At 40.4% G+C, this 14,926-nt stretch overlaps 3 protein-coding genes, 1 long non-coding RNA gene and 1 pseudogene across 5 annotated transcripts; 4 read left to right on the top strand and 1 right to left on the bottom strand.

Annotated features, from left to right (window-relative positions):
• Positions 1-781: 781 nt before the first annotated feature.
• Positions 782-3,365, top strand: LOC125186038 (annotated as a pseudogene).
• Positions 3,366-3,618: 253 nt separating this feature from the next.
• On the bottom strand, positions 3,619-6,300 carry LOC125189347 (putative late blight resistance protein homolog R1A-10). The gene has a single exon (XM_048086632.1). The coding sequence runs from the start codon at positions 6,298-6,300 to the stop codon at positions 3,619-3,621; it is 2,682 nt and encodes an 893-aa protein (XP_047942589.1).
• Positions 6,301-6,483: 183 nt separating this feature from the next.
• LOC125190994 (probable serine/threonine-protein kinase WNK3) lies at positions 6,484-9,721 on the top strand. 2 transcript variants are annotated; one of them, XM_048088443.1, is made up of 8 exons: positions 6,486-6,850; positions 7,019-7,056; positions 7,139-7,366; positions 7,457-7,680; positions 7,759-7,916; positions 8,224-8,401; positions 8,486-8,620; positions 8,699-9,721. In XM_048088443.1, the coding sequence occupies exons 1-8, from the start codon at positions 6,758-6,760 to the stop codon at positions 9,538-9,540; spliced, it is 1,896 nt and encodes a 631-aa protein (XP_047944400.1). In that variant the 5' UTR covers positions 6,486-6,757; the 3' UTR covers positions 9,541-9,721. The 2 variants fall into 2 exon arrangements, with proteins under 2 accessions (XP_047944399.1, XP_047944400.1); XM_048088442.1 differs by having other exon boundaries at positions 6,484-6,850; positions 7,457-7,916.
• A 271-nt stretch (positions 9,722-9,992) lies between these two features.
• Positions 9,993-11,640, top strand: LOC125186199 (elongation factor Tu, chloroplastic-like). The gene has a single exon (XM_048082545.1). It carries the CDS (start codon positions 10,034-10,036, stop codon positions 11,441-11,443), a length of 1,410 nt encoding a protein of 469 aa, XP_047938502.1. The 5' UTR covers positions 9,993-10,033; the 3' UTR covers positions 11,444-11,640.
• Positions 11,641-13,307: 1,667 nt separating this feature from the next.
• Positions 13,308-14,924, top strand: LOC125186682. Its single transcript, XR_007170486.1, has 3 exons — positions 13,308-13,582; positions 13,892-13,980; positions 14,073-14,924. It is a non-coding gene; the product is annotated as an uncharacterized LOC125186682 (long non-coding RNA).
• Positions 14,925-14,926: the final 2 nt, after the last annotated feature.

Below are 14,926 nucleotides of genomic sequence, written 5' to 3'. Positions count from 1 at the left end.
CTTGTCTCAATCAATACTGAATTAAATACTCCATAAACAATGCCCACGCCAGACTTTCCATATATTTATAGTAGACCTATACAAGTACTAGCGAAATTAATAACGTTCCGATTTATAATCACTTTACATTGTTTTTTTATGGTCATATAACCTTATTCCTTTGTTAATTCAATTTGATTTTCGTTTCCGGTTTCATTTTCAGTTTTTATACTACTCCACATATGACATATGAATGAGATTTTGTGACTAGGTCGTTTGTGTGGTGCGCCCTGTATATATATATATGAAATTGAAAATATTGATAGTGAAAGGTTATTGAATGAGAGTATAATAAAATTTTCATTTTGAGTGCAAGGAAGGTGGTATGCATTTCACAATTTCAAGTTTCAACAATAACTCAAACTTGTGCAAACTATCCGTGTCTCTGGTGTTAATGGCGGAGAGCGCACTTACATTCCTACTGGGAGAGTTGCGTGATAAGCTAAGATGTCCAGCTCCGATGGCGATAGAGCAGCAGATTAGGGATGTAGTTTACGTTGTTGAACACACCATCGACAAGTGCTTGAAGGCCAAGGGCAAGACCACCATCAGAGGCCTCAACAAGAAGTTCAGCTTAGCCACACAAGAGAAAGTGAAGCAAGGGTTGTACGTTTATTATCAGTGTATGGTAGAGAAATAATAGGTGTTCATTCAGAAGAAAAAAAAATAATTCAAACAGCAGTTGACAAAGCTAGCTAGCAACAATTGTTAATGTCAATATTGTTTTATACAGTGAGTTCTAATGTATCAGATTTTACCTGTTACTCAGGCCCGAGACAGAGTGCTGGGTTTCGAAGATGAGGAAGCAAAACTAATGGGCTATCTCAACGATGAGAAGGACAAGGCTGATGTCATCTCCATCATCGGTATGCCTGGCTTGGGTAAGACAACACTCGCATGGAAGATTTATGAGAATGATGATATCCAATTTAAGTTCCCAATCCGCATTTGGGTTCATGTTTCTCAGAGGTTCAACCATCGGGATATGTTTCTCAACATTCTGAGACAATTCAGCAGCGAGGACATGTCCGGAAAGAGTGACCATCAGTTAGCCCAATCAGTTCGTGAATACCTATCAAAAGAGAAATTCTTGTTGGTATTGGATGATGTGTGGATGCTTGAGGACTGGGATGTCATACAAGATGTGCTGCCTAGTAGCAATAAATGGAGTAAAGTCATGATCACCAGTCGTCTGGGAACTATTGGGCAGCGTGCTAAAGTTGGTCACTCCACAGAACCCCACAATCTGCGTTTCTTTACCGTCGATGAAAGTTGGAAACTGCTGCAGTTGGAGGTATTCGGGAACGAACAACATTGCTTTACTGAGATGAAAATCATTGGAAGGAAGATAGCCGAACAATGTCATGGAGTGCCATTGACAGTTGTGGTGGTTGGAGGCATTCTTGTGGATCTGTTTGTCAAAACAAGCGAAACCCGTCTTCTGATAAAGGAATGGGAAATTGTGTCTGAAAATGTGAGCCAGTTTACACAGCAAGACGAGGAGAAGCGCATATCAAAGGTTGTGGAATTGAGTTACAAAACATTGCCTCATAACTTGAGAGAATGTTTTCTGTATATGGCAGTGTTTCCAGAAGAACACGTGATCCCAACTTGGATGCTGACACGGTTGTGGATTGCAGAAGGATTCGTGCTGCCTAAAAAAGGAAGTAGTTTGGAGGAAGCTGCAGAAAAAAATTTAAGTGATCTTGTTGTCAGGAATTTACTTATGCTTGATAAGAAAAACCTAATGGGTGAAATAAAAACATGTCGTGTTCATGATATGATTCGTGAATTTTGTAAAGAGATAGCTGTGGAGCAGAACTGATTCCAAGAGATACGGAAAAATAAGGGTGTATTTGAACCTCCAGTTTCTGATGTCCAAAAGTTCCATCGTTTGAGTTTCCATTCTGATCTCTCTACATTCTTCTCTGGGAAACCGAAGGGTCCTCATGTTCGTTCATTCCTATGTTTGTACAAGGAGCCTGTTAGCTTGGAAGACAAATACATATCATCAATTCCGGATGCCTTTGAGTTGCTCAGAGTTTTGGAGGCAATATCAATCAGATTCCGTCAATTTCCTGCAATGGTGACCAAACTAATGCGTTTGAGGTACGTCACCCTAAATATTGATGCTTTCTCTATTCTTCCGGAGCCCCTCTCCCAGCTATGCAATCTGCAAACCCTTGTGGTCGAGACAAAGTCACGTTCCATCACCATGAAGGCAAATATATGGAGGATGTATCGTCTGAGGCATCTCAAGTTGAAAGCAGCGATAGTCTTGGGCCCAAAATGGGATGGTGAAGGTGGTGAAAACCTCCAAACACTGAGCAGATTGGCGCCCGAATCTTTCACAGCAAAGGTATCCGAAAGGGCCTGCAACCTCAAGGAATTGGGATTCGTGGTAAGCTAGCCACTCTTATTGGTACCATGTCCATGGAAAACTTGGGTCTTCTTGAAAAGCTGAAGCTGATGAATGATGCACCGGCTGACTCTGAACCTCACCTCCCTCGCCTCCCTCAGTCTAGCTGTTTCCCTCCAAATCTCAAAAGGCTGACATTGTCAAATACATTCCTTGATTGGAAGCATGTGTCCACATTGGCTGAGATAAAAAGCTTGGAAGTTCTCAAGTTGAAAAACAATGCATTTACTGGAACCATATGGAATGCTGCTGCTAGTGTTTTCAAAAAACTCCAACTATTGCTCATCATAGATGCAAATATAGTTAAGTGGGAGGTTTCTGCTAATAGTTTTCCTCTTCTTAGCTGTCTCGTGCTAAAGAACTGCGAAAAAATTGAACATATTCCAGTTGAGTTGAGCAAGAAGTTGGTGTTGTTGGACATTGAGCGTGTTCAAGGATCAGCAGTTGCATCTGCCAAGAAGATCGAGAAGGTAAAAAGGGCTGAGGAGAAAGAGTGGGGATCCACAGGGGGAGTTCTGTTCAAGCTCCAAATTTGCCCTGGATGTGGGAGGAACCTAATTGAGTCAAGCCATTGATCAAGAGAACCACTATCTTTACTAGGTATGCACCCTGCAATTCTTCCTTTTAAAAATATGTTCACGCAGTCTCAATAACAATGTTGACATGTTGATGGTACTTAGTAGGAGTTAGTCTTAAAACACTGATTTGAAACATTTTAGTCACGAGATTGTCACTTCACCAATTAGGCCAACAACGCATAAGATCCTGTTAACGGGGCTGTTAATGTGTCAGTCGATTGGATTTCTTTGCTGGCGAGTCTTTAATATATGCCGTGGGAAAATGCAGATTAAAGTTCAACGGAGACTCCTTATTTCGTCGGTTTCTGCAGGATGTCTTGTCTTCCATTTGCTCTTCAAATAACTGTTGCAAGTTTACATCGTGTGAGGTTAAATTTTCTTTGAAAATGTTTTTTGTATTCTCTACTTTTGACCTTGTGTGGCTTCTCTTATATCAATAATAACTTTTGCTATTAAACCTAGAAACAGATGCATCCACAGTTACTCACATACAAATATTACAATAAAAAAAGAACCATTTTAAATATGAGTAGAATATAAAATACAAATATCACAAAGAGAAGATGCTTATAAATTAGGGAGTCATAACTTCAGCTTCTTATCAAGCCATGAATAATGAATATAAATACTGGGGTCATAAAATTTCAGTTGAGAGGAGTAACCATGTATCATTTGCCTCAGACATGTCTCCACTAAAGGGTTGCTGTCAACGACTTCAATTTTTCCAAAATTATGACCAAATCTTCCATGAATCTCTTCCAACAAATGGCAATGTTTTATGCTCAAATAGTAGAGTTTTGGGCAGCCTCCCTCTCTCACTTCCCACTCCACCAAATCAGTGTCTTCAATCACAAGATATCCAAGTTTTGCAAATCTTTTCTCTTCTACTATCCATGTCCGACCTTGAAAGGCATAGCATCGCAACTTGAGTACTTCAAGATTCGGCAATGATCCAATCACACTCATATCTTCCCAAGAATATCCCAACCCACTCAAATGCAGCTTCTTAAGAACTGTCAGCGATGTTGGAAGAGGATGTGGATGCGGATGGAGAAGTGTTTCGGTCATTAGGTCAGGATTCACGACTACACATTTGAGTATCTGCAGTTTTTTGAGATTGGAAATTTGATCAAGGAAACTCAATGCCTCAGCAGCGTCAGGCTCTGACTCAATTTGAATTCCTAACTTCCTTAGATTAGGAATTGCTTCAAAAATCGCCTTTGTGCAACTAACAGCACTCACGTCTAAAAGTGTTGAGAGGTTTGGTAACGAATCACCACAAGGATCTCGTAGATCGCTTCCCACAACATGAAGATGCTTCAGTTCCTTCATATCCCATATCTCCTTAGGAATGTACGATGGAACCTCAAAAGGCTTGATGCTAAGATGTCGGGATATAATCAAGGACTGAAGGTTCCAAAGTTTGGATATGGAAGAAGGGAGATCCCCATCACAAGTGAGGGCAAGATACCTCAACTGAACCAGTTTCACTACCTCAATTGGGAACTCATAGAAACGGATTGTAAGAGCATCCACCACCCTCAACAACCTTAAACCAAAACAAACGGGAACTTGATAACGACAGAATGGGCCAAAACATAAGAGAGAACGAGCAGTTGATGCACAACTATCCTCAATCAAGTTACGCACATCTTTGATGCCAAATAAAATGTTATTATGGATAGCCAGTCGCCGTTGGCCTTCTATACCCTCTTCAAGATCATCACCACACTTATATAACATATGAAAGAACTTGTTTTTCTTAGCTTCCGTTTTGCATAAATGCCACACAGAAGTATGAACCAAGCAAGATTTCACCCCAGAGGATTTAATGTTCCAAATTGTGCTTTCTTTATGAAGCAAAACAAGATTATTGTAACTAAGAGCTCTCAAACAATGCTCACTATATTCATTTGCAGTTTGCCATCCCAATGGCTCAGGAAATCCCTCAGCCGCCCACATTATGACCACCTTTGATTTCAATATCTCAAAATTTTGAGGAAAAACTCCCATATAAAGAAAACATGGCCTCAACACCTGAGCCAAGTACTCGAAACTTGGATACAAAACCTTTGATATTGCACCATATGCATCCATAAAAACCGAGTTCTTTTTCTCCAATACCTCACTCCAATACTCAGGCGTCCTCTCTACTCCACATAAGAGGTTTGCCACCGCCACAATCATAAGAGGAAGACCTTCACACTTCTCGGCAATCTTCCTTCCTATCTTCTCTAGCTGATAAGGGCATAACTCTTCTCCAAAAACCTTCTCACGAAGAAGATCCCAGCTTTCTTCCTTATCCAAAAACCTCATTTTCACAATTCCTGATACAGGATTGCTAGCACCTCGACCTACTTGGTCTAACCTAGTTGTGATCAAGATTTTCCCTCTATTATTATCATCATCTTTAAACAAACTATTTTTCAACTCGTTCCAAACTTGTTTGTCCCACACATCATCCAACACAATGAGATGCCTCCTAACTTTCAACCTTTCTTTCAAATAATCACCAATCTTTCTCACCTCTTCATCCATAATAATTTCAACCATGTTAGCATCAACTTGAGCTACAATGGCAAGTAAGATTTCTTTCAACTTCCATTTTCTACCTACTGCAACCCAAGCTCGAAGATCAAACTGTTGTGAAATATCAAAATCGTTATAAATTTCATTAGCAAGTGCAGTCTTACCGATTCCAGCCATCCCAGTTATAGGCGTCACGAAGCGAAGCCCATCCACACGTTTAAGCCGATTTTTGATTTCCAGAAATTTATCAGATAATCCAATCAACTTCGTCTCATTTCCACAAGAATCAATTCTTGTCGAAACAATAGGTTCATCACCATCACCATCATCTTCTTCAATTTCTGGATTGTCTAATTCTTTGATGTAGTCCAGCTCCATCTCCTTCAATGCATCGACGAGGCACACAATCTCGCGCTCTGATTCCTGCAGATTTATGGAGAATTTATTCCAATCCCCGCTTGATTGTGAAATAATCTGATCTGATAGGTCGGATTCGAGCAAATCTTCGAGTTTGTACACCGCCTCTGTGATTTGCTCGTCAAAAGCGTTGATCTTCTTCCTGCTGCTGCTCTTGCTTCCGCCATCCACTCTTATGAGAGTTTTCCGCAACGACTGAAGCTCGTTGCTGGCAGATTCTAAGATCCCTGCAGACGGGGGAATCAACACGATTTGAGATGAATTTAGGAGACGTTTGATTGTGTGCTTCAGCGAAATCACACTGGCGTATGCACCCATCTCTTTCTCCATCAATTTTGGTAAAGTATATAAATATTCAATGGTTTCCTTTAATTTACGATTAAAAAAATGATAACTATACTCCTCTTGAAAAAAGGTGTTCATTATAAATTAATCATTCCTTCATTTTATAAATATTTACCAAGAGTTAAATATTATACTTTTCCAATGAAAACAAACAACTTAGAAAAGATTACAGAAAGTCAAATATACATATGCATAACCGACGTAGATTCGCTCCAGCCCAACAAAATCCAGTTTACGTCATCGAACTTGAATCCAAACAAATTGCATACGTTCGCAAATTCGAGTTTTCACTGTTTCATTCATCTAAGCGCGAAACATTGGAATTAAAACACAATTTCGGCCATCGGATTGCGGCAAAGAGAGTCATTTTCAGTAGTAGATCTGAATCAGATTACGTTTTTGATTGGTTGCGTTTGAATTAGGCACGAAAATGGTGCAAGACTCGGCGTCCGAGGCCGAATCGGACGATTGTGATATCGTGCCCGAATTCGTCGAGGTGGATCCCTCCGGTCGCTACGGTCGGGTTCGTGCAATTTCTTTAGCTCGTGTATTATTTTGTTGATGAAGATGGATAATGTTTCGTTCCTTAACGTTGTTGTGATTTTGTGTTTTGGTATTCAGCTTTATTGTTTGCTTTTCTTGTTAGCGTTCAATTAGTTAATTTAGTTATGTTCGCGTTGTTTTTTTGCAGTATAAAGAAGTGCTAGGAAAGGGGGCTTTCAAAAAAGTGTATGGAATTTAATGTGATTTGATGATTTACAATTTTCATTTTTCAGTTTTGTTTATCCTTGATTTTACTGTTGGAATTTAGATATAGGGCATTTGATGAGTTGGAAGGCATAGAGGTGGCTTGGAATCAGGTGAAACTTGCTGATCTCTTGAGAAATTCTGTTGATTTAGAGAGGTTGTTTTCTGAAGTGCACCTGCTCAAAACTCTCAAGCATAAGAACATTATCAAGTTTTACAGCTCGTGGGTCGATACAAAGAACGAGCATATCAACTTCATTACTGAGATTTTCGTGTCTGGGACTCTAAGACAGTACGTTGGATTTTCAGTTGCTGCGTTATGAATCTTTTGATATCCTAGAGTGGGAGCTTAGAAGCTCGAACTGGTTTTCGTGTTGTTTAGGTATAGGAAGAAACACAAGCATGTTGATGTGAGGGCATTGAAGAAATGGTCTAGGCAAATCTTAGAAGGGCTATCATATCTGCATCGCCATGATCCTCCGGTTATTCATCGCGACTTGAAATGTGATAATATATTTGTCAATGGGAATCAAGGAGAGGTGAAAATTGGTGATCTTGGGCTAGCTGCTATCCTACAGCAAGCTCGTTCAGCTCACAGTGTTATAGGTAAGTTAGTTGATGATGGATTCAATTTGGCTTTATGCTTAAATTTTATGGTTAAGGTGACATGTGATCCTGAGATAGGTACTCCGGAATTCATGGCACCGGAGCTGTATGAGGAAGAATACAATGAACTTGTAGATGTATACGCTTTCGGTATGTGCTTGATAGAGCTAGTCACCTTTGAGTATCCGTATGTGGAATGCTCCAATGCTGCTCAGATATACAAAAAAGTGACAGCGGTAAGTTGATATTTATTTTTCTGTCTGTAGTTTGCTTTTTTTTTTTATGTTTCGTTTGTCTGCTTTAAGGGGAAGCTTGTATTATACCGAAATTATTCCCTTAAGCATTTATCATCTGTTACTACAGAAAGATATAAGAAAGATGAGTAGGAGTGAATATCCAGATACAGGAACAGGATAAAACCGAAGAAATGGTGACACACAATATGGAGTACTAAAGAAATCTCTGTTTCTCGCTTTGTTGCTAAACACACATTCTTTGATAGTCTAAAGGTCCCTTTCACTAAATTCTTGAATTGTTTAAAAGGGGATCAAGCCTGCGTCATTAAAGAAAGTGAAGGATCCTGCTATCCGGGAGTTCATAGAAAAATGCATCGCAAAAGCTCCTGAGCGTTTGTCAGCCAAAGAATTACTAATGGATCCATTCTTAAGATCTGATGAGGAAAGTTCAAGTTCTTCACTGTGGACACAATCTACCGATGCAGGTGCAGTTGTAGCCTTTATTCGGTTCTAACCTTTTTTGCTTTTTGGTTATAATAGTAAGTGTTTTCCACTATATATATTTGCAGGTGATAATGGAAGCTGGTTTGACATTGGTGGAAACCAAGATTCTGGATTTGAGGGTAGTCGAGACTTCACACTGCAGGGTCACAGGAAAGACCATAATACGATATTTTTGAAGCTTCGAATAGCAGATGCATCAGGTTATTGATATCACCGTTTCCCATTTGCTGCAATTAGTGCTTCTTGTCATTGAATGCACAGTGACTTTATCCGTTCAGGTCATATACGGAACATTCACTTTCCATTTGATGTCGAGGAGGATACTTCCACTGCTGTTGCTAGTGAAATGGTTGAAGAGCTGGATTTGACAGATCAAGACGTCTCAGTTATTGCTGATATGATCGATTCAGAATTCCAATCCCTCGTTCCAGATTGGACACCTAGAGGAACTGCAAACAGCGGCAGTTTTAATGGTCAAACAATGATTGAATTTGGTGTACTTGGAACACACGGAGACATGTCTTCCAGTCCCTCGATGCATGAGAATCATCCCTCTGGCCCTCTTGTTTTGGAAAGACTCCCCTCGGGTAGAAAATATTGGTCTGATTCGCCCAAAGCTTGTGGCGGATGCTCACCACTAAAGGCAGGGCCGTCTAACTTGATGTCAGCTGATTCAACCGCCTCTGGAGACACCTGGTCTGAAGTGACACAATCACCATTCAGCCATAAAGATAATAGCACCTCTCACGATGTTTCACTTCTCAGTCACGTGGAGTATGACTCTGATCACGAAGATGACAGCAAGCAGGAACCGGATTCTGCACCTAGCGGGTGCGGGTTACAATTTAATGAAGGTCACCGGCTCCTTGGTCCACCTGAAAACAGGAATACTCGCCAATTGGAAGAAAAAGACAACTCGTCTCCACGTGGAAGTGACACGGGTGGCATCAAAAGTGTTCTAAAAAAACTCGACTCTGTGCTGGACGAGCAGTACAAGGAGCTGAACGACCTGAAGCAGATGCACAAAGAAGCCGTTTTGGAACTTCTGAAGGACGTGCCAAAGGAGGCTCGCCACAGGATTACTAGAGTATGCAACGCAAAGATATATGGCACGAATTGAACAAGAAGCTACACCTCTTCTGTGTTTGAAAGAAAATTAGTTTTAGATGTTTGCAGGAAATTATCATGAATCATGACCAATGTCGCCTGCAACTGTTTTGCAAAGATGAGGTGATGGAAGAATAACGTGTAATGTATGTTGTATTACTTTGCTATATAGGGAAGTCGTTTTCTTCTTCTTCTTTTTTGCTTCCCTTTTCAGAATGATCTAAATTTGCTATTTGATCATCATATGCTTATGTCAATGGTTCAGTTGGTTTTGTTGTAAGACTTTGGGGGCCTTTACAAGCAGGTCATTCAGAAAAAGGAATGTATACGTATCCATGCAGGTCATAAACGTTTGGGATTTTAACTATAAATTCTATATTGTTGAAGCTTTAAACTGCAATTATAAAAATTAAAGTTTTAAAATGCTCGTAATTGACAAAGTTTGACTAATTAGGGGTCACTAATTACAGTTTTACAGTCTTTTCTCTCTCTCTCTAGAATCTCCCATGGCCGCCGTTTCATCGATCGCAAAGCTCTCACACATTTCCACACCTTTATTCCCAAATCCCAACCCCTCCGCAAAGTCCACTAAAATCGCCCTCGTCTCTTCATTCACTCCCTCCACCAACTTCAATTTCCAATTCCACAACGTCACCGCCGCCCCGCTCCGCCGCTTCTCCGTCCGCGCCGCCCGGGGAAAGTTCGAGCGGAAGAAGCCGCACGTCAACATCGGCACGATCGGCCACGTAGATCATGGAAAAACCACCCTGACCGCCGCGCTCACGATGGCGCTGGCCTCCCTTGGAAACTCCGCCCCGAAGAGGTACGAGGAGATCGACGCCGCTCCCGAGGAGCTGAAGCGCGGCATCACGATCAACACCGCTACCGTCGAGTACGAGACGGAGAGCCGCCACTACGCCCACGTCGACTGCCCCGGCCACGCCGACTACGTGAAGAACATGATCACCGGCGCTGCGCAGATGGACGGCGCGATCCTCGTCGTCTCCGGCGCCGATGGCCCCATGCCGCAGACGAAGGAGCACATTTTGCTCGCGAAGCAGGTCGGGGTTCCTAGTATGGTGGTTTTTTTGAATAAACAGGATCAGGTTGATGATGAGGAGCTGCTGCAGCTGGTGGAATTGGAGGTGAGGGAGTTGCTTTCCACGCATGAATTTCCTGGTGATGATATTCCGATTGTTTCTGGCTCTGCATTGCTAGCTTTGAATGCTTTGATTGAGAACCCTAAGATTACAAGAGGGGAGAATGAGTGGGTTGATAAAATTTATCAGCTGATGGATGAGGTTGATAGCTACATTCCCATTCCGCAGAGAAGGACTGATTTGCCGTTTTTGATGGCTATAGAGGATGTTTTCTCGATCACCGGTAGGGGGACTGTGGCTACTGGGAGGGTGGAGAGGGGGACAATCAAGATTGGGGATACAGTAGACATTGTTGGATTGAAGGAGACGAGGAGCACGATTATAACGGGTGTGGAGATGTTTCAGAAGACATTGGATGAGGCCGTGGCCGGGGATAATGTGGGTTTATTGTTGAGAGGTATTCAGAAGGCTGATATTCAGAGGGGGATGGTGCTGGCTAAACCTGGCACAATCACGCCTCACAAGAAGTTTATGGTGGTGGTTTATGTGTTGAAGAAGGAGGAAGGTGGGAGGCATTCCCCTTTCTTTACGAATTATAGGCCTCAATTTTACATGAGGACTACTGATGTGACTGGGGCAGTGGTCAGGATCATGAATGATCAGGATGAGGAGTCAAAGATGGTGATGCCAGGTGATCATGTGAAAATGGAGGTTGAGCTTATTACACCAGTTGCTTGTGAGCAGGGGATGAGATTTGCTATCAGAGAAGGTGGGAAGACTGTAGGTGCTGGTATCATTCAGTCAATTATCGAGTAGATATAAAGATAAGTTGAGGTTTATTGGGGATTCTGTGGCTGCTTTGCGAATTTAGTTTTGTGGTTGTAAGATCGCTTGATTTGTAATATAGGATTGGGGGATTTTGAGGTTACATTTCTATTGCATTGCATTACATATTAGATGAGCTCCAGTGTGTCATTATTATAATTCAATGAAAATTGTTCACTTGGTTTTGATTGCTTCTGTTATAATAGCAATTTGCTGCCACCTTATGAAACAATCTAGAAAAGAATGGATATAAGACCACTTCTATCTTACTTTGCTTAATATATCTATACGAGGTTTATGATGCCCTTTTGATGAACTTACATACCTATATGTAATTTTTATCTTCTTTCTTGACAAGTGAAATGCCATTAAATGAATTTGAATCTGTTTTACTTGAGCAACTGTGGCAGTGGAGCTTGGAGAAATCTTCACAAAAAGAAACATTCAGCCTTGCAGTAATAAGGTACATTATCTCTTGAATATCTTGCCTCTGGCTATGATTGATTGGGAGTTTAACTGCATGACTTTTTTGCCCTTTCTTGGACCCTTACTTCCAGACATTATGCGACCTAGATATTTGGTTCATTATGCAACATACATGCGCATAATGGATTTTACCCGTGGGAAAATCTTGGATTGCTTAAAACTTAAGTTTTGTTCTCTAATATCCATGATTTTAACACTGTACAACATAATTGATCTGGAAGGAGAATCCTTACCTCAGATTTTGATTATCAGAAACTCAAAAACGTGTATATCTGTTAAATTGAATGAGGAGTCCTAGTTGAGCCATCGATTTATGTCTGAGATATCTTTGTGAATTTTCAGACTGATTGAAACTAAGATCTTGATTCGTAAGAATATCTGTTTACTGTTTTATGGTTTTACTATCTCTAGAAGATAGCATGTATAAATGGAAGCTGAAAAACTAAGGTGACCATGAAAGTGAATCCCACACATATCTGAGTTGGAGCTGAAACTAACTCGACGATGAGCTATGACTAGCATGAAATTATGAATCTCATTTCTGCTAAGAAAAAAAGGCTAAATGTAGTAAAACAAGATACAGGAAGGATGCATTGCCCTAAACGGCTAAACCATAAAGTATCACGGACAAGAACTATAAAGAAGTAGAGACAAATCTGATAGGTTTAAATTACTAATGTATAGTACTGGAAAATGCCACTCAGAATTTCACAAGCTATAGATGCAGAAGATAGAGATCTTATTTTATGTAAAATCCTAGTATAACACGATATCATCAAACATAAATATGCGTAAGCCTGTCATGACACTGAGTCAACTCTAGTGTTTAATAGACCTTGAAGGTGTCCCATTTGCAAAGTGCAAACCCCTTGTGCTTCTTCTTGATGAATCCATCTGCCTCCACATCGATCGACTTATCCTCCACACCATGCTTACCAGCCTCAGCCACCTGCATATCTTTTTCAGCAAAGTGAACTTTTTTCTCAGGACTCTGTTGGTTCTTCTGGTGATATTTGTTTTTGTCTTTGTTTGTAGGATTGTTGTTGAGAACCTCATGCACGTTGGGGAAATTGGGACAGTCCCCAATCATGCTCGGCATCCGTTGGATTCTGTTGAGGCGTTCGAGATATTCATCCATGGAGTAGCTGCTGCTGTGGTAGTCATAGCTCCTGCTCATGATCTTGGCCTAATTTTGCAGCCCTCTCTTTCGCTCCTCAGAAATATGTGGTAAGAGATTAAGTACTTATATTGCAAAAGATGTTCCTCTTTTTCCCTTTGGATATGAATGAATCTGATGCTTTTCTTTAGTCAGTTGCCATACATTTTCCTTGTGTTATTGTATTTTTGGAATAATGTATCTAGGAGTAGTGGGAGATGATGCAAGGTAAGGTTGCGGCTCTGGATGATTGCTGTCCGTTAAACCAATATTCTATTTTCTATCATACAGTACTTTTAAGTATTTTTTGTGGGTTTATAAATGTAGCTTAAATGGTCCAAAATTATCAAAGAGGTCAGCTACAGCATAACTGTAATAAAATAAGAAAACAAACACGAAATTTTAGGCAATATAGTACTCGTATATGATTCACCTAGCTCTTAGTACATGCACATACCTACAGCAGTACGTTTAACAGATGCTATGTGGTATGGAATAAGTACAGTTGTATAACACATGATATAAAATGCCAGACTGGTTTATTTCAATCTGTTTACTTTGATATCCCTGTTACATTTTTAGGTTATGATTCATGTCTAGTAGCTACAAACTACACAAAAAAAATTTATCTTAGTCTATTGCAAAGTCGCAATGACATCTCCTTGCTTTGCAACTTGCAAAGTGAAGGAGCCTTATCTTTTGAATTTTGATCCGGCGGCCATTTCCAGAGTCATTTAGGCCTCCTCCAGATGAACTGATCACAACTTTGAAAGAGGACTTTGCTAATTTCTTTGCAGAAGCCACAAGTGAATGCTCTTGGCTGTGGGAGTCATACAAGTCTTTGGGAAACCCCCCCAAATAGAGAAGTATGCTTTTAAATGCTATGGTAAGTACTCATAGATTGGAAACAGTACCTTTGAAATTCTATCACTTGCATCTTTAAAAGTTGCAGTTTTGTTACTTGCTACCATGTTCCAGTACTCTTCTATCTTGTCGAGCCCATAGAGGATATGAGCAACCACGAGGATCATTAGAAGAAGACCTTCACGTATCCATTCAAACTTCGTCATGACTTTCTTGAGTTGAGGAGGAAAAAGTTCACCAGGAAACACAATCTTCCAGGCAGATCCCAACTCTCTTAGTTGTTCATGAAGGGTGTGCGATGTTGAATGCTTTGAAATGAAGCTACTTCTCCTAGTCTTGTTGTCAGTACGAGTCTGCTGGTAGTCACGGGAGGAAGACATGGTAACAAGTATTGTCGCACATCTCTCGTCAAACATCATCAACACAATCAGGTAGCTCCGACTACTTAAAACTCTGTTTATAGTTGCACCTAGTTTGCGTCCATGTTCTCCAATACATGAATTACTAGACTCGTGCCGTGAGCAAGTTGTAATCCAAGTATAGTTTTCGCATAAAGATCAACTAAGGAAAGCTTAACCACGACATTCAACACACCATGGTATTGTTATTAGTCTAATTGGTGTAGTTTCCATACTGCATCTTTTACTTGAGCATCAAATCTTTTACTTGAGCATCTCTACTTAAATAAACAAATTCTCTTAGCAGAGTTAAAGTCACTACCTGTTTCGAATATAGATCACTTTTCGACATGATTAACTTGTTTTTTTGCCTTTTTATTTTATGTGTGCCTATATATTTAATACCACTATCATATTGTAATGAATTCATACACATTCTCTTCAACAAAACGTGGATATGTCTATTTTCGCTTTACACCCCTCTCACTCTCCCTGTCAAAATTCCATGCATATCATTCTTATATTTTTCAAATGGAAATCAACTACTCAAGTACCTCACATACTAATAAA

The sequence above is a fragment of the Salvia hispanica genome, chromosome 5 (genome assembly GCF_023119035.1).
Source record: "Salvia hispanica cultivar TCC Black 2014 chromosome 5, UniMelb_Shisp_WGS_1.0, whole genome shotgun sequence".
In the NCBI taxonomy this organism is placed as follows: Eukaryota; Viridiplantae; Streptophyta; class Magnoliopsida; order Lamiales; family Lamiaceae; genus Salvia; species Salvia hispanica.
Note: the sequence above shows the minus strand (reverse complement) of the source record. Positions and strands in the feature narration are given on the sequence as shown.

Excerpts from the sequence above, each read along its gene's own strand:
- LOC125190994 (XM_048088442.1), top strand. The coding sequence starts at position 6,758 with ATGGTGCAAGACTCGGCGTCCGAGGCCGAATCGGACGATTGTGATATC. Across the intron at positions 7,367-7,456 it reads GTGTCTGGGACTCTAAGACA|GTATAGGAAGAAACACAAGC; the intron begins GTACGTTGGATT and ends CGTGTTGTTTAG. Across the intron at positions 8,402-8,485 it reads GACACAATCTACCGATGCAG|GTGATAATGGAAGCTGGTTT; the intron begins GTGCAGTTGTAG and ends ATATATTTGCAG.
- LOC125189347 (XM_048086632.1), bottom strand. The coding sequence starts at position 6,300 with ATGGGTGCATACGCCAGTGTGATTTCGCTGAAGCACACAATCAAACGT.
- LOC125186199 (XM_048082545.1), top strand. The coding sequence starts at position 10,034 with ATGGCCGCCGTTTCATCGATCGCAAAGCTCTCACACATTTCCACACCT.